This window comes from Amphiura filiformis, chromosome 15 (genome assembly GCF_039555335.1).
Source record: "Amphiura filiformis chromosome 15, Afil_fr2py, whole genome shotgun sequence".
NCBI classification, from domain to species: Eukaryota; Metazoa; Echinodermata; class Ophiuroidea; order Amphilepidida; family Amphiuridae; genus Amphiura; species Amphiura filiformis.
In genome coordinates, this window is record NC_092642.1 from 24,911,487 (window position 1) to 24,935,038 (window position 23,552).

At 38.5% G+C, this 23,552-nt stretch overlaps 1 protein-coding gene across 2 annotated transcripts in view; it reads right to left on the reverse strand.

Moving 5' to 3' along the window:
• The window catches only part of LOC140171424 (semaphorin-2A-like), a 34,775-nt gene that overhangs the window by 5,335 nt on the left and 5,888 nt on the right, over window positions 1-23,552 (reverse strand). For both annotated transcript variants that reach the window (XM_072194681.1, XM_072194682.1), the window contains exons 6-12: window positions 18,741-18,858; window positions 16,977-17,150; window positions 16,367-16,497; window positions 6,528-6,624; window positions 5,276-5,336; window positions 2,251-2,422; window positions 581-812 (exon numbers count right to left, since the gene is read on the reverse strand). In XM_072194681.1, the coding sequence (XP_072050782.1) occupies window positions 581-812; window positions 2,251-2,422; window positions 5,276-5,336; window positions 6,528-6,624; window positions 16,367-16,497; window positions 16,977-17,150; window positions 18,741-18,858 (985 nt within the window). The remainder of the gene's footprint in view (window positions 1-580; window positions 813-2,250; window positions 2,423-5,275; window positions 5,337-6,527; window positions 6,625-16,366; window positions 16,498-16,976; window positions 17,151-18,740; window positions 18,859-23,552) is intronic.

Genomic DNA, 23,552 nt, shown 5'->3' on the forward strand with positions numbered 1-23,552 from the left:
TTCTTGAAGCGATTCACATAAAACTCAGAATAGAAGACTAATCGTGATAAAGGTTTGGACACATCCTATTTGGGATAACATAATATGACGGAGGTCACGCGGTGCAATATAATTGACATAGTTATGTCTACTTATGTTGACAAGATACGTGGACCACTTCCTTGCGTTGACGTCTCTATAATGTCAATTATCTTTTGTGATGTAAGTTTCTCACAGGTAGGGACGATTTATATGACATTCGTCAGTAGACCTGAGATTCCGCCAGAGATTATTCAGTAAGCCTGAGATTCCGCCAGAGATTCGTCAGTAAGCCTGAGATTCCGCCAGAGATTCGTCAGTAGGCCTGAGATTCCGCCAGAGATTCGTCAGTAGGCCTGAGATTCCGCCAGAGATTCGTCAGTTGGCCTGAGATTCCGCCAGATTTTGAAAGTTGATTTGTGTTGGTGGACCACTTACCTTTAAGAATCACACAGGTGCATTTTCAGAGCCTTCAAAATCTCTGGCGGATGAATTATGGACCAGGTCTTAAGCAGAACTATATGCAGAAATCACAACATGTTGAAGGTGAAATTGTACTTACTTGAACCAAGGAAAAACACGTCATGCGATGTACCAGCGGCATCTTCATCGACTACCAGCTGCGTTATGTAGAGTACATCGAGTAGCATAAGTGGCGAATCTGATGTGCGATCATATGCTCCTACTGTGCCAGGGTATACCTGCTTGCTGGGTATTGGTTGGTTCATCAATGGATAATCATTTATGAATTTGTTATGGTCCGTGTCATCTGGTTGTGCATCCGTACCGCTGCACTGAAAAATAGAGGGTAATTAAGCTTAGGTGAATAAGGATAAAATTAAGGGACCGTTCATTATTAATGCCGCAGGGGGCGGGAGAAATGTAAGGGGTTATGTGATTGTCACAAATAGGGGGTTATGTGATTTTATATTTCCTGATAGGGGTGTCAGGTGAAATTTAATAGTCATGCACTATACCAAGTATCCTGGAAGATTCTTGCGTAGACAGTGACAGCAATATCTATTGACTTATTGATACCCGTGATATTTCTTGAACATCACAATGAGAATTTAAAACGTCATAGGCACAAACTGAAAAAAATCACAAAGTCAAAAAAAACTTCCACAAGTTTAGTAAATTACAAAGAAGTAACAACAAATGACACAACAAATGACACACATATGTCTACGTTTCCCCCTCACACTCATACATCTATTCAATGTATTTAGTTACGTCTACTGTAAACTTATGATAGGTTTGGGTGGGATTCAAATACACGCAGTTACGTTCTTTTCAAATTTTAACAAATTTTGTCTAGAAATCCACACAAAATGTAAATGTAATTGTGCAATTTTCATATTAATTTCATAATGTTTATGTTAATTTTGGGTACATTGTTTCTTCTAGCATGACGAGTGAGTATTTTAATACTCACTAGTAAAAGATCTTAAAAGATCTTAGATTGTACTTCATTCATGCATGTAAAATTTTAAATGACAAGCCGAGGGTGTTTACAAAATGTGCATGGTAATGCTGATGGTAATCGGATACACACATTGAATAACGTATAGACAAACTGATTTTTGACCCTCTGACGTAAAACATTTTCCATTTTGTTACTTTAGCTTCTTTTTCTCTCATTTTTTCACCGCATATTTTTAGAAAGATTAATAGAAAAATTAACCATTCAAATTGGGTAACATTCTTTTTGGACCACCATGTATTTGTAAAAAATGCCCCCATAAGTGGTCATAGATTTCTTTACTTAGCAGCAGGTCTAAGTTAGCTGTCATTTTCTTCGGAAATGGGGTGATGAATATTACTGGAGGGGTCATATAATTTTTAGGCCAAAAATAGGGGGCGGGACATATTTTTTACACAAAAATAGGGGGATTATCAAATATTATTAAGGGCTGAGGACTCAAATTTCGTGCGCTACAATCAAAATGTGTGCATAATCTTCAGTTATATAATGCATAATTTTCGTGAGCTCCGCGTGCGTTCTTTACACTTGCAATCAAAGTTTTCTCGCGCTCAGCGCACTTTAGTTACAATTCGCGTCTCAGTTCCATCAATGGGTTGAGTTTGTGTGGGCGAGATAGGGGCCTTAAATTTTAGCCGGTGATAGGGGTCAAAAAATTGACTCCCGTCACCGACATATTCATGGATCCCCTTTTGAAAAAAGTGACATCTCCCTAACGCCGAGCCCTGCGTTTTGCAATTCTGCCTTACTGTTCCAGGACGAGGAGACGGTATCGTCATTGAACCACAATCAAAATCCGACGTAGAGCACCAGATTGAGTTGTCGTCACCTATTTGACCCCTAAATGGCGAGTTGTCAAAAACAGCAGCAATTTCTCCCATATCATACACGCATATTGCTGAGTTGGCTCGACCGTCTATCCTGTAAGAACAACGACACATACGTGGTAGTTTAACATCATGATGGAACTGCTCATTATGTCACCAATGACGCATGCTTGCATACTGTACAAAACATTTCTAGGAAACACAATAAATACCTAATTTTCAAATTTCTGAATGACTAGACTGTCAGCTCTTAGACCCTCCCCTTAGGGTCCGACGATAGCGGCTGGTAATGTAGACTCTATCATTATTAATCCACGCAAAACACGGATCCTTCAACACTGTAGACATTTTCCCTTCCACTCCCCTTAGTTTATGGGAAGTTTTCTTTTACCGATCATGGGTTGCGCGCGCAAAATCAAAATAGAACTGGGTCATGAAGGTTATGAAAATAAATACAGTTTAGACAAATATTATCAAAGGTAGGAATAACTTGAATAGCAAAATGATCACACAATAGAGGGTCTGAATTTTTGATATGTTATAAAGAAGAACATCCAATGTGTCGAAGGTCACTTCCCAATCTCTTTCCTACAAGGTGTTATGGGAGCGAGCAGGTGGTCACGTGCGTATTATACACGCTATTTATAAATATAATCGAAGCTAACTAGTTTCTGAGAATTACAGATTTTAAATAGCGTTTTACATGCTGATCGCCTCAATTATACACAAGAATTCTTACATTAACCGTGCCATAAAAGATTAGAACATACTCCCAGACTTAATCACAAGCTCACCAAGTCTGAAACCTTTAAGACTCAATGCACAAACTTCATCTAGAACTTATTCAACCCCCCGAACATGCCTGGCTTTAATGTTCAATTAAAGAGCCCAGCCAGAAATTGAGCAGAAGCAGAAGGTAGCTATTTAACCATGTGAACATGACGCTAAACAGTAAAAAGAGAAAGATTAGAGCCAGGTATACCAACTTGGTGTGGGGACTAGACAAAGACAAGATAGAAACTAATGCAGTATGTAAACCAGAATGGTGTACACTGTTACTCCACTAGTAAAATTCCAAAAAAAACAGGGACAGTAGACAAAGTTAACTAAAATACAACAGATGTTTCAAGTAGATAAACTGCCCTTCCTCAGAGACAAACAACTACATTCAAACAACTAGTCTCACTTCTTTAATGTATATATATTTGTGTTGTTTGTCCCTGAGAAAGGGAAAAATCGGTTGTATTTTTGTTAACATTGTCTACTATCCGTGTTGCTTTGGATTTACTTTTTACTAGTGCAGTGACTGTACACTGTACACCATCATTCTGATTTACATACTACATTAGTTTTTATCTTGTCTTTGTCTTGTTCCCCACACCAAGTTGGTATACCTGGCTCTAATCTCTATCTGACCCTTGGTGTGTTTTGTACCTCGTCCGTTGGAGGCACCATTACCTACTTTGCTAAACAGTAACACACATTGTGCAAACCATTGTATAATTAACACCTCAAAGCTGGGTTATTAGCAGTTGCGTAGACAAGGCGGAAGATTTGCCCCTTCCTTGCCCCCATCCGTGGGTCAAATACCAATTGCTCACCGCGCGCGGAGTATAAGTTCAGCTTATTTTGTAACAGCAACCACTCTCAGCAGCCGGCGGTGCTTTTTATACAGCCACCTACTTCGCTACAAACGGTAATTTCTAGTGGTTCGTTTACTGCTCAGATCTTCCTCTCAGATCTTCCAATAATCCTTCACGTTTGGTAGTTCATAGATACAACTCTGTTGCGGGAGAACGCAGATTCACTGCTACTGCTGCCAAAGCCTGGAACAATCTGCCACTGCAATCAGGGGTGCAACATCCACAAACACTTTCAAGAAACTGTTAACAACTCATTTATTCTGATCTTTTGTTCGTTTATCTTGTTTTACTGCTTTGATGTATTTGTAAACGCAATGTTGCCTTGCGAAATATCTACCGTGAAAAGATCATCTCGGGTGCCCTGATCACGAATGACGATGATGAAATTGAATTCGCAAACATCTTTCAGGACATTCAAGCAAGAAAACCAGACTTATTTCTCATTGATCACGAAAACATGACGTGTTTCATCTTGGAAGTAACTTGTCCTTTCGATGCTTTCATTGAGGAAAGTTACAACACAAAGTTCCAAAAGTATACTCCTCTTTGTAACTTGCTCACATTGTGCGGATTTGATTGCAAAATCCTTGTCTTCGTGATTGGGTCACTCGGCCATATTCATCACCGTTTCCGAAGTGGGTTGAAGAAACTTGGCTTCCCCAAACGTGTTGCCAAGGCTGTTGCCAAGTATGCTTCTGTCAGTTCCATGATTGGAACCAACATCATTTGGAGACTGCGATACAGGCTCACCAAAATCAATTAATTCTTCCTGTTCAATTTCATGTTGTTTGTAATTTATTCATGTAATGATTTATAATGCCGCTTTGGTGGCCCAAATGTATTTGTTCATTATTGAATAAAAAATTCGTATATATGTACTGCCTGCACAAAATATTTATTTACCTGGTGTGGACGATGTGTCATTATGACTATAATTTGGTTCATCTCAAGTTTGGTAGTGACGTATGTGCGTATTTTGCTCGCCGCAGTATCGAATCGCGTGCGGAAAGTTAAACGCGCTGAATGTACACGCACGCGTACAGAGGCGGTTTGTTGGCACGCTTACGGCGCAACCGCGAAAAAGCATTGACGTCACTACCAAACTTGAGGTGAACCAAATTATAGGCCTACTTGAACCCATGTTAAGGTTGGAAAAAGTTTGGCTAGATCTACGACTTAATTAAACGTTTGACATGCCGTAATTCATACCTTGCTATGCATGTAAGTAAATTCAGCATGGCAACGTCTGTTTGAAGTACTGCAAAACATTTCCAGGGAAAGAGTGAAGAAAGATTTATACTTACGGAGTGTCTGTAAGGACTGCATAAATGATATCAGGGGAAGTCGGCGACTGGTAGATATCCTCTGAAAAGAAGTTGTGGGATTTTTTAATTATTACCAATCTACATCAATTTTCATTGGCCTCTTTCTACCACGACTATTGAATTACGTTTGTTGTGACCCAAGGTAAAAAAAACAAGGTCAAAATTCACTTCAGAATGCACAACAAAAACGTTTGTATAAGTTAACAGAATTTGAATCTTTAATGAAAAGTAGAGTATGGTTGAACAATTATTTGAATATAAAACTAAATGCATACAATCAACAAATTATAATGATTTACAATATTTACTTATCCGGCAATCTTCTGGTTGTGCCTAAAGTTCTGTTGCACTCAATGTTATAATATATCATGTTTTAAACTTGTTCAGCGACGATCACCGTTAGTTTGCGTAATAGAAGGTGTCCCATAAAAAATACATGTAGAAAATGTTGGTACAACAAAACAATGTCTTTTTTTTTTAAATTATTTATTCATCCCTCGTAACTGTTTGCTAAGTTTCTATTCCATATCTTAAAAGCAATTTAACTTATGAGCGCACGATGACAGGGGTGTCAAGAGCGGATAACCATTAAAATATCGCACAACAAAAGTTCCTTTATTTTTCATTGTTAAACTTATTGCACAAAAGAAACATATTGAAAAATTAAATATTACACACTGAAAATAAATCAGTTTTAGAGTTTCTTGACTCTTGGTGGTAACAAATAAAGGAAGATGGTCATTAGAGAAGAACACGTTTTTGGTGAAAGCAGTTCTGCACGCTGTTTCTCCTGTCATCAACATAATGAAATGAATAACGATCTTTTGCATTTAGGCCTTGCTTGGATTTTGTTGATTTGAATTCGCTGCTGTTTGTTTTTACATTTCTGACTGAACTCTTGAAATAAAACTGAACTGAAGTTTTATTCTTTGTTTATCAGAATAAAATACTGCATCTGCCATGCTATGGCTGGGCCTGCTTAAGTGTCCCGCCAAATGCACGGTGGCTGTGATGGTGGTATACTACGCACCTCCTGTAGGTAACCAATATGTGTGCTGGGTATGATGAAGGCATGAATCAAGCAGAACAGATAGTTGCATGCTCATGATGTGCGCAATTGGCATGATTAGGGTTCGTTTTTCACACGGTGGTTTTTGGGTGTTTTTTTTATTATTATCATTATTATTTGACACGCCATAATAATAGGCCTATTGGTCCTTATGCTACTTACGTAAATAATCATAGTTCGCCGGGCACTCTCCAGCAATGCCGCAGTTTAGTCGTGCTTTTTGGAATGTGGTAAACAATTCACCACGACCAACTTCATCCTGTGTTTCAATATAGATACCACAAGTACTTGTCACAAGTATATCATTCACAAAAACAAGAGTCGTGGGGTCATCGGTTACACAGAGGTTATTTTTCCAAAATAAATTTACTTAAGCACCAAACAATGAATATTTAAAGTTTTAATATTTACCCCCTGAAAATGACGATTTTCCTGCTACTTTGCGTGACTCAGTGTTAGCACAAACATCATTAAAATGACAACCATACTGTATATGCCCTAATACATTCCCTCATTTCAAATATTGTGTTTTAGTTTTGGTTTTGGTTTTGGTCACGTGGTTTCCTATTATCCTGCCTAAGCTCTTGACTGACATGATTATCGATATCTTTATATCTAACCTTTGTTAGAAACTTAAAATTTGCAGCAAGCAGGTTTTCATTTCAGTTTGTTATATAATCGTGTGAAGAAGATAATCACTTGATTTGAAGTTACATGATCTAATGTGAGAGATTGCTTTTCCTTAGTGTGAGTGTAGATAGATTGTACTAACCATGTGTAGTGTTGTATTGTATATTGCTACAGGTTGTTGCATGTACAGAGAGGTTGGGTTTAGAGTAGACCCCAAGAGTAGATAGATACAGAAATAAAGACTATACAGAACATTTAACAAGTTGAGCGCTACCAAGTTCCCTTATTCTTGTCACAAATGGTGGCAGCGGTGGGATACTCTTCTGAATAGAGAGAGTGGCACCATAGAGTTTATCTTCATCACAAAGCTGATGCAAGAGAACTTACAGAGAGATTACCAGAAGTCTGAATAATCTATAGTTACAGAAAAGAAACTCTTCCAGCACTATAATTCAGAAGACTTGTCGAACGTATCAGTAAGATTAACAAGTAAACAAGACCCGCTGATTTGATACATTATGGCAGATCCATTAAAAACAAGAACTGGGAAAGAATTTAAAGGTCAGGGTGGCGGAGATAATCCTGACAAACCGGAGGCAAAGAAAGGGAAAAGTTCAGAGGTGGAACAACCACCTAGTTGGTTAGCGGCTTTGTTGCAACAGCAAATGGTACTGGTGCAACAGCAACAACAACAAACCCAACTTCAAATGCAACAACAGATGGAAGCACAGATGAAAATGATGAAACTGTTAGTGAACAAACAAGAAAAACAAGATCAGCAGCACCAAGAGGAGGTTGAACGAAAAGAACAGCAAAGGAAAGAAGAAATTGAACGGCAAGATCGCCAACGACAAAAAGATAATGAACGGCAAGAACGCCAACAGGAGGAAGAAAGATATCTTCGAAAGGCTGATATGGAGAAACAGAAAGAACAATGGAAAATAGAAATGAACAGACAGGTTAAACTGGTCAATGACATGTTAGAGAAAAATAAAGCTGTTGAAGAGAAAAGATTGGCAGAAATGATTAAATTAAAGGAGGTGCATATTGCTTATTTAGGGGAGGTGGATGATATTGAAAATTACCTTACCACTTTTGAGAGAGTTGCCAAAACATACATTTGGGTAGTTAAATTGGTACCTCACCTTACAGGCAAAGCACACACAGGCTGCCTATGCAACAATGTCAGTAGAGGACAGTAATGATTATGACAAGGTCAAAGAAGCCATTCTTAGGAGATATGATATCACTGAAGAGACTTATAGGCAAAGGTTCAGCTCAATAAAGAAAGGATCAACTGAAAGCTATAGAGAATTGTATGTTAGGCTGAAAGATTTGTTCAGTAAATGGGCAAAACCAGAAACAAACAGTAAAGAGAAACTAACTGAAGTTGTGATCATGGAGCAATTAGTTGATAATATGACTCCAGGTGTACAAATTTGGGTACGGGAACACAAACCTAAAACTGGTACAGAGGCTGCAGATCTTGCGGATGATTATACTGATGCAGTGATGCTCGAAGAGGTATTCAGATGAATTCCGATAAGAAATTTCCACCAAGAAATAATGCGGGAAATAGGGCAGCCAGTACAGGTACAGGTAATAAGGGAGACCAAAGGTATAGTAAACCTGGTGATAGTAAAACCCCAGGTAAAAGTGGAATGAGAACAGATCAAAGTGCCACTTATAGTACCACTAGACCTGAAACAAACCCCTATTATCTGCAGAAGATGTAAGGAACCTGGCCATATTGAAAGATTCTGTAAGAAATCTAAAGAGGTCCTACAAGTGAAAACCAGTGTTGATATGAATCATTGATAAAACCAATGACAACGTACATGTGTAAAGGTTACATAGATGGTCAAGAAACAGAGATTAAGATAGATTCAGGTGATAGTGATAGTACATAGTGATCTAGTTGATCCATCTAAGGTGAAATGTAAAGACAGGATGAAATTAGAATGTGTTCATGGTGATCAAGTATCATATCCTACAGCCACTGTTAGTATTCAGGTAGGAAAGGAGACCCATAGAGTGAAAGTAGCTATAAACAATAGCCCAAAGAAAAGAGTGATTATTGGGACTGAGTTTCCCAATTTTTTAAAACTGCTAGAAGCAGCAGAAAAGGGTGAACTTAGTAACTTGGAGCACGCATTTGCGGGTTTGGCAGTTACGCGAGCGCAGGCAAAACAGGAAAAGAAACGACAGGAAGAGGAAGAACATGCTGAAAAGGACTGTGGGGTGGTTCCAAAACAGTTGAAGGATAGGTCTGAGAATAGGAGTACAGAATTTGTACAGGAGTTTGGTCATTTAGAGAGTAGTACTTTTATGGAAGGGAGTCCTAAAGAAAGGGATCGTAAAAGTAGAAACCAAAAGAGGGAAAGTAAAAAAAGAATTTTCGGTCAAGGTGGAAGAGAAATGTACACAGGGACAGGGAGAGGACATACTAGATGTAGATGTGGAAAAGTTAATGGAATTGCAGAGTAAGGATAAGACGTTGGATATTCTGAGACGAAGGCTAGGTGATCAAAAAGGTTCTGAGGATATTCATGTAGTGTCGCAGGAAGGAGTCTTGTTCAGGAAAGTAGTTCCAAGAGGTCAGACTGAGATGGTTGAGCAGTTGGTAGTTCCAAAGTCTTTAAGGTCTAATGTGTTGAAAACAGCTCATGATATACCGTTGTCAGGGCACTTGGGTAAAAAGAAGACGTTGGATAGAATCACTCAGAGGTTCTTCTGGCCTGGAATTAATAAAGATGTGACTGAGTATTGTAGGAGTTGTGAAGCGTGTCAACTGACATCCAAGTATCAAACAAAGTTCAAAGCTCCAATGATTCCGTTACCAGTAGTAGAACAACCTTTTGAGAAGATTGCTATGGACATAGTTGGTCCCTTAGAAAGATCTAAGTCTGGAAATAAGTATGTGTTGGTAATCTGTGATTATGGAACCAGGTATCCAGAGGCGATCTCCTTGAGAAGCATTGAGGCTACGAAAATTGCCAATGAGTTGGTAAAGTTATTTTCTAGGGTAGGCATCCCTAAGGAAATTCTTACAGATCAAGGATCCAACTTTACCTCAAAATTGTTGACGGAAATTTATCAGATGTTGTCAATTAAGGGTGTGACTACAACCCCTTATCATCCACAAACATATGGTTTAGTGGAGCGCTTTAATAGAACGATGAAGTCTATGATACGGAAGTTTGTTGATGATGATCCTCGAGGCTGGGATGAGATGCTTCCGTACTTGTTGTTTGCCTATCGTGAGGTTCCACAGGAGTCGACAGGGTTTTCCCCTTTCGAGTTGATGTATGGTTGGAAAGTCAGAGGCCCTCTAGATGTGATGAAAGAGGTTTGGTCCGGTTCTGTATCACAGAATGTAGTGTCTCATGTGTTGAAGATGAGAGAAAGACTAGCATCAATGACTGACCTTGTAAGGGAAAACATGCAGGAATCTCAGAGGAAACAAAAACAGTGGTATGATGTAAAAGCTACCTATCGTGAATTTAACCCAGGAGATGAAGTCTTGTTGTTGTTGCCTTCAAGTAGTATCTCCTTGAAAGCCAAGTGGCTGGGTCCATATAAAGTACTTAGGAGGGTAGGGGAAGTTGACTACGAAATAGAGATGGGAGATTGACGTAGAAAAAAATCTTCCATGTCAACTTATTGAAGAAGTTTGTTCGTAGAGTACCAGAAATTATGTTGATCGTGACGAGGAGGGTCAGGATAAAGATTTGTCTTGGTCTTGTAATAGGGCTCTGGCGGGTGAACTTTTTGAAAATGGTGAGCTGGATATGGATCAAAGAGAGGAATTGTCTAGCTTGTTGGTAGGGTTTGGTGATGTGTTGAAAAACCAACCTGGGAAAACCACAGTAATAGGACATGATATAGAGATGGAACAGGAAGTGAAACCTGTTAGGCAAAATTCTTACAGGATTCCCCAAGCTAAATTGGAAATAGCCAATAGTAGAATCTATGTTAGAACTAGGAGTCATTGAGGAGTCCAACAGCCCCTGGTCTTCCCCTTACCTGCTTGTTCCTAAACCAGACGGCACAGCTCGGTTCTGTGTAAACTACAAGAAAGTCAACAAATTGAGCAAATTTGATGCATACCCAATGCCAAGAATACAGGAAATAATTGACAGAATTGGCCCAGCCAAATATAACCAAATCTGTGCAAAGGTTATTGGCAGGTTCCTTTGACAGAAAGATCTAAACAGTACACAGCTTTTGCTACACCAATTGGACTTTATCAGTTCAAGTATCTTCCGTTTGGCTTGCATGGGGCTCCGGCAACCTTTCAGAGAATGATGGATCGCTTGCTGAAAGGTAAAGAGAGTTTTGCAGCAGCTTATATGGATGACCTGGTGATTTTCAGTGATGATTGGGAACGTCATCTTATCCATGTCCAAGATGTGCTGGAGACACTCAAGCAAGCCAACTTGACTGCTAAACCCAGCAAGTGTAGTTTTGCTCAGGCTCAGATAGAGTACTTAGGTCACATTGTGGGAAATGGACAAATCCAGCCTAAGAAAACAAAAGTAGAAGCCATTGAGATTTGGGAACAGCCCAAAACCAAACGAGATGTGAAATCCTTTTTAGGGGTGTCCGGTTACTATCGTAAGTTCATCCCTGATTACGCTGACACTGCTGCACCACTATCTGATTTAACCAGAAAGAAACTCCCTGAACTGGTAGGGTGTTATTATGCTTTTCAGACACTTAAAGGTGCATTGTGCAGTGAGCCAGTTCTGAAACTGCCTAATTTTGATGCAGAGTTCACACTACAAACCGATGCATCAGATCGTGGGTTGGGAGCAGTGCTCAATCAGATAGGACCAGCTGGTAAAGAACATCCGGTCGTGTACCTTAGTAGAAAGTTGTTGCCAAGGGAACAAAACTATGCCACAATTGAGAAGGAGTGCCTAGCTGTTAAATGGTGTATAGAAACCTTGCAATATTATCTGCTGGGAAGAGAGTTCAAAGTGTTGACAGACCATGAACCACTCAAGTGGTTGAATGAGGCCAAAGAAAAGAACAAAAGACTGACTAGATGGAGTTTGGACTTGCAACCCTTCTGTTGCAGAGTTGAGCACATGAAAGGGTGTGCACATGGAAATGCGGATGGTCTTTCCCGCAGATAAAGTTGCAAAGAGTTGTAAGAAATCTCAGCAAAGGCTAAACTGAGATCAAAGAGAACTATGAAAGGAAACTGGATGTTTAAATCATTGTGTTACTTATATTCTAGTTTATTGCAAAATTACAGTGTTACTTTGTAAAACAAAAGGAGAAATCAAAGATTATAGAAGCTGTTTATATTGGTATTAGAAAGGTTTAGCTATAAAAAGTAAAAGCTACAAAAATGTATATCAATTCAGTTTGGTAGTTTCAGTAAAGGGTCATAATGGTAAGCAGACCTTCCCTAAGATTCTTTCACAAAACTGAAAGAGTTTTGATCTTTCAAAGATGGGGGTGTGAGAGATTGCTTTTCCTTAGTGTGAGTGTAGATAGATTGTACTAACCATGTGTAGTGTTGTATTGTATATTGTTACAGGTTGTTGCATGTACAGAGAGGTTGGGTTTAGAGTAGACCCCAAGAGTAGATAGATACAGAAATAAAAATTATACAGGACATTTAACAAGTTGAACGCTACCAAGTTCCCTTATTCTTGTCACACTAAGTATACAAAAGAAAATTTTGCAGTGCAATATTCACGAGCAGGGAAGTCGAAAATAAGTCAACCTGCATTTGAAAGCGTGGGTTCGATTTCCAAATTAGCCATAGCTTATTTATCTGTGAACAAATATAGACCATTGAAATATTTCAACCCAGATTATAAAAGAATAGACACTTGAAGCCTAGTCAAGTGTCTATTCATGTATGCATATCGCATACACGGGGATCGATTGAAGATTAAAGCTATTACATTATTACTTCCAGTATATATTAGGTAGACTTTTATTCAACTTATTTATTGCTCGAGAGAAGAGAGGGGGGAGGGTGTGTGTGTATGGGGGGTGGTAAGGGGGGAGAAAGAGAAACAGATGGGAGATAGTATTGGAAGTGGAAAGGGAAGGGGAGGAGAGCTCGATATAGAGGAGATATCGAATGTAGGGGTGGCGAGGAGGAGGGAGACGGAGTCACTTAGGGAAGAGGAGGTTATATAGGAGGGGGAGAGGGGCCTAGATAAGAGGTATGGGTTGTGCTTACCGGGCACAATAAACTAATTCATAATCATCTCCATCATCATGCACCGTTTATGTTTCATACAATAAAACAAATCCCCCTCCCCCTTCAATATACTCGCATGATTTCTAGGCCTCGTGGCCGTAGAACTCGGGGTGTAATTATACGGTGACATGAAAGTATGCCACTTACGACAGAATTACTACCGCCCGCGGTGATAGATATCCGATAATAATTATGTTAGCACAATAGAGGTTATCCACTTTACGCTGGTTCCCGTAGTATTATTCATTCCAACCAATTCAATGCACAACCTCGGAGTTACCTGCATGATTTTGGCGGGATATTTTGAAACAGTCATGGTTGCACAAGCAGGTACTGTTTTGAAAGTCCAAAACAAGGTATAGCATTCGCTGATAGGATATGCAGCTTTATAGAACACGGATAATCTAAATAGGCCATTCTATCCTTATGGTTATATACCCTTGCTGTGTCCTCCCAGCAAAATAGTGTTATGATTGCAGACCAGATGTGCGCCACTTTTTAATCCCTTAATTTTTGGCTTCTGAACAAAAGAGAAATCAAAACTTACAATTTGAAATGATGAGGGATTGTAGTTAAAGTAAATGCCTACCAAAAAGTAATTTCCCCCTTTATGTAGTAGATAAAGGGTGAGAAACAGACCATTATCAGAAATAATGGGCGTGTTGTTCATGACTAGTGAGATGTTAGTTGGTTTGAGGTTGAGACCCCGATAGGGGTCGAAACCTCAAACCAACTAACATTGAGCCAGTCATGAACAACACACCCATTATTTCTGGTAATGGTCTGTTTTGAACCGTTTATCTTACATATACGGCGAGCAAAATTAAATTGTTTGCATCAAAATATGTATATATAATTGTTTAAAAATAAGTTTAATGCCAAACTGTACTTTCTTGAATTAAAACACTAACACCTCAGACGCCAGCATTATCAAATCAATAATAGTTATTGATCTCAATTTACATTTGTATTTGAAGTGGTTTGGTAGGTTTTTAATCCGCTGGAGTGTATTCACCCCGTGACCGTTGTTATTCAAATGATTAGTGAATAATGCAAAGAGTTGTCAACGTTTGTTCTAGGGTTTCAACACCATGAAATTTATATTTTAGACAAATGTGAGTAACCAGATATTTGAAACACTTAGTAACGTGTGTCCAATGGTGCTCCCCGTTATGGGTAGGTCACAGTAAGGCTTTGCACTCCCAGCCTCTTGACTTGTAATGAGTACCGCAGGTTAGTTGCGAAGCTCCCCTGGTCGGGTAGTATCCCGGGGTTCTTGCCTAGTAGCTAATTAGCATGGACCGTTGAGCGTTTTTGGGTTGGGCAAGGATAAAGACAGATTCCTTCTAGAAACTAATGGCAAGTTTATATACATGTACTGAGTATACATTCAACGAAACGGTTACTTTTCATTTATGAGTATTACCTCGTTATGCTAATTAAATTTTTAATTTGCATAAATTTAACTCTCTTTATTAATTGAGCACCAGTGGTATTCTATAAAATAGTATTGTTAATGTTATACGGACTGCAGTATCCCTCTATAATTTTCTCTTGCCATGTAACATTTGCATTTAAATTGAGCTGTAAATGCATTTGTTTTCTAAGTCTACCTGAGACTAGTAACGAACTCAGATTCTACATGTATGTTGTGATCCTTTCCATAGTGTTTCTAGAATGGCCATGGTATTCCTTTTGTTTAGCTCGCAGCCCGAGACCGTTATCTTGAGCTATTGTGTTGATAATGGTCTCTGGGCAGCTAGCCACCTCCATTACTCTAGGTAATGGTGTGGGCAGCGAACCTTAAACAAAAGAAATACAATGGATAATCTGTGAATAGAAAAGGGCTAGACGTATATTACGATATAAAATTCAAAATCAATGCATCAAATTTAAAAAACTGAAATAGCAAACACAAATCCAGGTTAATTCTGCAAATTGTGATACGTCATTTGTCTTGATAGCTCAAAGTTTGTAGCCATGGTGAGTCTTTGAATGAAAAAGAAGCATTTTCGAAACTACTCAAGTCAGTGTACCAATACATACTCTACATGACTGGTCAAGGATGACCCGCGGTGACCAGTGACGACCAGGCACTCTACCAGCAAACACAAAAAAACGTTTTAAAAACGTTTTAAATAAGTTATATTTTGGCTTTTGGTTTAGGTAAAAACGTTTTAATAACATTAAAATGTCGGGTTATATAAAAATGATAACGTTTTAAAACGTTTTGTATGAAAGCACACTACAACAATATTTTTAAATGTTTTCAAAAAATGTTATTGTAAATTATTTTTGCAAACATTTTTGCCAAATATTGTGTCAATACTTAAATAACATTATGTTAAAATATTTGAACCCAGCAAACACAGAAATGTTCTTAAAATTTTTTTTCAAAACCTTTTAATAACATTTAAATGTCGGGTTATATAAAGGTCATGAAAACGTTTTTAAAACGTTATTGAAAATATTTTGGGCAAACATTTTTCGCAAAATATTTTTTCAACTCCCAAAATAACATTCTGTTTAGAATGTTTTGTATCAAGTTTTCCAGAATGGTTTTGGAATGTTATTAAAACGTTTTTATACCCTTTATATAACCCGACATTTTTGTTTGCTGAGCAGTAGATTATCAAAAAATGTTTTTTAAGGTTACGAAAACGTTTTATACTCTTAATATACCCTTTATATAACCCGACATTTAAACGTTTTCTGACAACCTTTTATAACCTTTTGCGAATGATGTCGAAAACGTTTTGTGTTTGCTGGGTAGCTACAAAAGCAAAATTTTCAATGGGTTTAGATGCAACCTTTGAATGTTTTTTTTGGGGGGGAGCGTTGCGCAATGGTTAGGGTACTTGCCTTTAGTGCATTAGGTCCCAGGTTCAATTCCCGGCGGTGGTGATTTGCTGTGATATTGACTTGGAAAAAAAAAGTCTGAAATTAATTGGCAACATTGGGGGTCTTTTTCATTCAAAGGGTCACCATGGCAACCAATTTTTGGCTACTAAGACAAATGAGGCATCAAAATTTGCAAAACAAAATCGGGGTTCCTTTTTCTATTTCAATTTTTGATGCATAGATTTTTTTGAGTTATTATCTCATAATAGAATGTATCATTTGAACTCAAAAGAAAACTTACTTTGCAAACTCTGGCTACTCTAGAATAGAATATCTTGTCAATATTCATATATTCTTCAGCAATCTCACGAAAGAAGTAATATATATGATCACCCTTAACGATAGGTTCACCCACAAAGTCCGTTGAATCACCTGAATTACACAAAAACACATCTGAGCTCTTTCGCTTTTGAAGGACATCGAATTGGGCTATTCTAGTTGAAATCCGTGCACCCTTATGGAATACATGACCTTAATCAGAGCTGAGACACAGAGGGTGTAGATTTCAAATGGAGCCGCCCATTCAGGTAGCCCTATTTGATATTCACACTCCCTGTGTGAAAACTTCACACCGTTAAGTCTTCCATAGGGGTGTATGTATTTCAACTGGACCAGCCTAAAATGGCTGCTCTACTGGGCTATCTCAGTTCGCACTGAGTCAGTGCTAATGAATAGCAAGCAAAAACCTTTTTAAAAAACAAAAGAATGAGACAGGACAGGAAGAAGGAAAAGAGACAGTAGCCTTGAGACAAGGCTACATTGTTAGATTAACTGCTGATATAATTAATTCATGTGTGGTGGAAGGTATCGTACATGAAAAAGACGTTTCGGAGATTATTCTTTAAATGTACCTTCAATTTGTGTCTTTTCGTCTGCATCTGTTTCTATGGATACCGTTACCATTGCGTCATCTTCGTCTGTTGAAAAAGTACCATCGACCATAACATCAGCACGCAATATGGCGTGCCTTGTGTCACTATTGGGTATATCGGGAGGTGCTGTAGCTGCTGCTCCAAACACTCGACCTGCAATTTGAAAACAGAGTGGGGTTTAACTTAAACATGTTTAATGTGTTATTAGTAATTTATTTAGAAAAAAATAGTTAGTACGAGAACAATATTTCCCATGGGAGAACTGTCCCTTCACCTTGGCTATCGCCACTGCACCCCTGTCCACTTACAATGCCCTCCCTCTCCTCCTCCCTACCCCTCTCTTACCAGACACAACCTATGACATGTTCTATTAAAAAAATATATATGCACCTGCTATACTCTTCCAGAAGTATGCTCCACTGCTTGCTCCAGTAAAAATAGACCATTTATTTAGGAACTTAATCCCCTTACCGTTGAAGCTATTACAGAACTTCATTTCGCAAACTTAATTTTTGCACGTCATGAGCACACACAAAAGCTTGACGTTTGGAACAGAAAATTATTTTAACCTAATTCAATCAGTATTTTCAACAACATGTGGTGTGTTTTTAACCAAACCAAACTGAACTCCAATAATTGATCTTTTAACTAGATAACACATAAGAAGTAATTTTGCAATCTATGAGGAAATGTGGAAATTATTGTTCTTAAATTGACGTAATTTCGTTCATAATTTCATTATATATTTTCGCGTTCACGTCTACTTCTAGAGGCTTTAATAACAGAGTGCTTATGAATAGTTAACCCTCTGTAATCCTCTAGACGTTGAAGTTTGTGCTTTTGAACCGCATTTCGCAAACTCTCTATTACTTTCTACATAACTCGATATCACCCAGGAATCACAATCATAGTGGCGTGTGGCGTTTTAAAAGCTTTTTCGAAATGAAATTGTTGGGCAGTCTTGCGCCTCACAATTTCCAAAATGCAGACCACGCATGCAATTGGCTTCCTTCTACATGGTTAGGTTGCTGAAGATACCATATAGAGCAAACGAATTTGAGCCATACATCATGCAGTTATTGTTAACTACATGTATGCACACAACACAGGGGCACTCACAATAGGCAATTGTAGCTTGTAGCGCTGTGTTGTAGATATAGGAGATGAACTAGTTAGAGTCATATATGAAAGAGTATAAAAGCCATGGTTTTAGTACTTGCTCTGTTTCAATTACTTATTCTTTTCAAAACATCTGAATTTTCAACCCGGTACAAGCTTTAATAACGGGGGACCATACATTTGTATCAAAAAGAAATATACCATCTATATCCAAACTCCCGTGCTATTCCAATGCACATTTTGCTTCACCGGGCTGCCCTGGTTTGGTCGTATTTGCAAGAGGGGTGTCACGAAACCGTAATAGGTACAGATTTAGTACTTTCTGTCAATGAAATATGGTTTATTCTCTACATGTCAATCTTTAAATCATTAGCATAGTCCTTATAATAACGGGAGACCGCCTTGATGAATAAATGACAGCAACTAGTGAAAGATACACCAAATACATTATCGATAGTTGGGTTAATATTATCACGTGGTAATAAATTTGCATTGGACAATCGATTACTATAATGGTTTAGTACTGCATATCTCGGTTTAATCTTCACTAAGCGGGTTTATGGCTGGAAAGGTCACGCGAATTTGCCGTGACATAACTGCACTATGAATATAACAAACCCTTACCAGCTATGATTGACAATGGCTGATCTGTTCCTCTAACGCTAGTCACCAAGCCTGGAACAGGGAATCGAGAAGTACTTCCACCGGTATTCATCTCTTCTTGAGGTGTACACGTTTGGACCTATCACAGTAAAAGTGCAACAATTATGTAATTGTATTTTGTTCATTAAAGATCTAATCCAAAACTTATATTATTATTATCGGTATTTTATTTTTTTCACATATCGTGGCCAAACCCGGGGGCCAAACGGCCAAATTACATGTAAAATTACAATTTGAACATACTTATAAACATTAAAAATATTAAACACTTTAAGAACTTATAAAAGACATCAAAAATTGCATCAATAGGGAAAAAGTATTAGATCAGAAAAGCACCATATTGCACACAAATATTAATTTAACCAAAATACTATTGCACTTTGAAAAACATCAAAATATACTTAAATTCAAAACATGTCAAAAATATTATAACAATTGCACCAGACTATAGAAAGCAATCATGGCAATGAAGAACAATCCCAAGAGGAGATTATTGAATTTAAAGATTAACAAAATATGGGATAGGGCTCAGCCGAAAGCGCTCAGTCCTGGCACGGAATTGGGAGAAATTGTGGGAGTTGCGCAAATTGCGACCATGACTCTCAAGTCTGGTAGGAGGGATTAATGACTGTGTTTGTTCATTTTTAGGTAGCTCTTCAGCAAACCTACGACAGTGCACCACCCTCCTATCAGACAGGGAGTCAAGTTTACAGTTGAGCAGCGCATCATGATATGAACTGTAATCTCCTCCCAGGATTGTTCTACAGGCTCTTTTTTGAATAGACTCAAGGTCTTTGGATTGTTTAATTGAAATACTAGAATGTCACACAACACTGGCGTACTCGAGAATCGGTCTAACATAACCACTGTAAACGACACTCAGCTCTTCACTATCAAAGCCAAACCTCTTGAGGGACCTTAGCATAAACAACCTCTTATTGGCTTTTTTAAGCATGTTATTAACCTGGGTGTCCCACTTGAGGTTGTCCTGAAGATAAATACCAAGGACCTTAGCTTCCGTGACGTATGACAGTGGTTCTGCGCCGATTCTCAAGTCGCCAGCCTGGGGCTTATTTTTACTGAAGCATACTTGGAGGGCCTGACATTTGGAGGGATTTAATTTGAGCAAATTACCCTTGGACCACTCAGTAAACTGATCAAGATCAGATTGTAAAAAGCTGGAGGGTTGCGATCCATTTATATTCTCTGCAAATGTCAGGTCATCCACGTATTTCCAACAACTAGAAGTGGAATTTTTAGCAGCATCGTTTATGAGAATCTGAAACCGAGGGACCGAAATCTGGGACCGAGTTTTGTGCCCTGAGGTACTCCCCCATGAAGTGGAACATAGTCTGAAAGAGTGTCAATAAGCGAACACATTGCTGCCTATCATGAAGGAATTCACAAATCCATGGAACGATGGACCCACGGACTCCCAAGCGGATTATCTTATCAACAAGGATGGTATGGTCGACCAAGTCAAACGCTTTGGAAAAATCCGCACTCGCCTTGTTGGCGCAATTCAAAAGGAGTAAGTTTGGACAACTCAAAAATAGTGTAAAAGTTGCCAAAACAAAATTCATTTTAGTTATCCGAACTTAAAAATGCTGAAAAAACTTTGTTGGCATTACTTAAAAAGTTGATGTAAGTCGTTGCGTCAACTTTTTAAGTAATGTCAACTTCTGAATTCAAGTTCAGGGAACTTAGAAAATAAACAAGGTTCAAAGAACCAATTAGTTGAGTTATTGTAACTCAACATGTAAGTTGATGTAACTCGTTCATATTAAGTTACTGGTACTTATTGTTTTGAGTTATTCCAATTTGGTACTTTGTTACTTAATTCACGTAATTTGATCATTTTCTGCACAATTAGCAGTATTCAAATATTTATTTTTGTAATCAGTGCAACATTTTGTTTACTATAGCACACCTCTAGAAAATTATGCTAACCTAGTTTCATTTTCTGAGTTGTAACAACTCAATAAAGTAAGTGCAAATGAGTAAGACCAACATAATGATATCGAGTCAGCGTTACTCAAAATTGTACGCGTTGGCATTACTCGGAAAGTTGACGCAACGACTTACATCAACTTACTGAGTAATGCCAACGAACAATTTCTATGAGTGCGTAAGTATGGCACGCCACACCGGACAAAAAACGGCGAGACTTAAAAAATGACGTCCAGTTTAAAAATGACGCCGAGAATGAAAAAAAATGACGTCGAGAATGAAATGATAACGTCGAGTTTTAATATACGACGTTGAGTTCAAAACGATGACGTTGAGATTGTAAAACCAATGCCGAGTTTGTAACGCCGAGTTTCTTCGCGTCCAGATTTTTTTCGCGTCCAGATTTTTTCGCGTCGAGAAGCGCCCTCTATAGTTTCTGATTGACCATGTTGACATGGTCCAAATAGCTAGTCATTTTCAATATCTGCAATGGCGGAAATAAAAGAATATGGTGAGTGTGGCAAATCTTATGAGTGAGATTCAGAGGACAGACATTGATTCCGAGGTTAATTCCGTGGAAAGACTAGGAAGAATATGGTAGAAGAGCATTTGTGTAATTAAGTTACGACCTTTCTAGCTGTATACTCGCCATAGTCAGTTCAATGGAATGACTCTTATGTCGTGTGAAATTTAAATAACCAGCATAACATGATATACATGAATTATCACTCAAATTATTGTAACAGGTAGGCCTATAAATTTCATGTTTTGTCTTATGTTGCCTCCATACCCAATGTGTCTTTGTTAACCCATTTTGACCCTACCTGCTACCCATACCTAACATTACATCACTGACCTTGCCCATTTCCTGTCCTATCCTTGCAATTTGACCTGATAACCATGGTAACCCACCCCATACTATGTGCTTTTTTCATGTGCTAGGCAGTTCTGCACTGACCTCCACCAAGTCAAGACCATGCTGGATTCAACCATAGATAAGGAGACACTATCACTATCATGGACTTAAACAAACACGCATAGCAATTACCTACAATGAAACATGAACAATATACTGCCAATAATCACAGCTCAAGTGCTATCTTTATCATTGTTGTTTCTTTCAAATATGAATAATATTAGTAAATAATCAATAAATTGCATGGTTTATAATAATTACTAGTATTGAGATATAATATATACAGAAAGACTATAGAGGGCGCTTCTCGGCGCGAAAAAATCTGGACGCGAAAAAAATCTGGACGCGAAAAATATCTGGACGCGAAAAAACTCGGCCCGTTACAAACTCGGCGTTGGTTTTACAATCTCAACGTCATCGTTTTGAACTCAACGTTGTATTTTAAAACTCGACGTTATCATTTCATTCTCGACGTTATCATTTCATTCTCGACGTTGTTTTTTATTCTCGACGTCATTTTTTAAACTGGACGTCATTTTTTAAATCTCGCCGTTTTTTGTCCGGTGTGGCGTGCCATACGTAAGGGAGGACAGTTTTTATGGTCTACTTAGCTCAGCAATGCTTTGCTGTCTTCGATAATGGTTCATGTACGCTAGAGCGTTCGATAGGAACAAGCGAACAGTATACGAATTTGCTGATATCTATCGGAGCGTTCAGCAGAGCAGCAGGATTATAAACACGGTCGATGGTAAAACCAAAATCAATTTCCTTTGTGTTCAGTAAGTACATAACGACCCACTCATCAACTACTCAAGTGGTCATTAAATAAGCATGTCTCTGGTCGTGTCTGCGCTTAATAGAAATTAAATAATATGTGTAAGTTTATGTTTACATAAAGTGGTGTAATTAGGTTTCAAGGGGTTGTTAATTCAAGCATGGTCGTAAAATTGATTCGATCGATATTTTGGTCAATGCTTTGTATCGGAGCAGAGTTGTCAATTGAGCGGAGCCTAAAAGAGTTTGCTACAGGCTTTAATGGGTTTGGGCTTTGATAAAAGCCACGCACCTCTCCGATACAATGAGCTATCGGAGACAGCAAAGCATTGCTGAGCTCAGTAGACCATAAAAACTGTCCTCCCTAAGGACCACCGTTCCAACATTGTGACTTCCTTCTGCGCCTTGATGCAGATGGTGAAGAAGGCTAACAAGGTAATGGGATGTCGAAACACCTTTAACATTGCCAAATTGGCGCTCATCAATTTTATGCTGAATATCATCGAGGACCCACCTCGCAACAAAACCTTCGGCAACTTTAGCAAAAACAGAGCTGAGTGACACTGGTCTCAGTTTTTCAATAATGGGGGGTAGTTGCTTAGGAATAGGCACAACTATTGCTTGTTTCCATTGTTTTGGAACTTTACCTTCTTAGTAAGAACTATTTAATATATCAGTCAGGGGCACACTCAGTTCATATGCAAACTCTTTTACTAACCGGGGAGGAATTTGATCAGGCCCCGCATCTTTGGCAGGCTTCAGTTTACCAAGCTCAGCAAAAACCTCCCATGGATACAACTGAGGAGGTTTTTCAGCAGGTAAGTAAACAGGCAGATGACTAAAATTTAAAGGGTCAAGACCCTCAGATACCTGAGCAAACTTGGTATTGATGGCATTAGCTTTACCTCTCAAGTCAGAATCGTCAATACCTGGGATGTCCATGCTGAGCTTAGTTTTACTGGAGTTGGTAACAACTTAGACACCTCTAAAATAACGAATCACGCGAAAAACAAGATGCTGCGTACCATGCTACTTAGTGGTAAAATATGGAAATAATCATGCAATCTTCGTGTATTATGTACAGAGCAAACATTAATGCTGACTTAGGGTCTTGTAGTCCAAACATCTTGTGT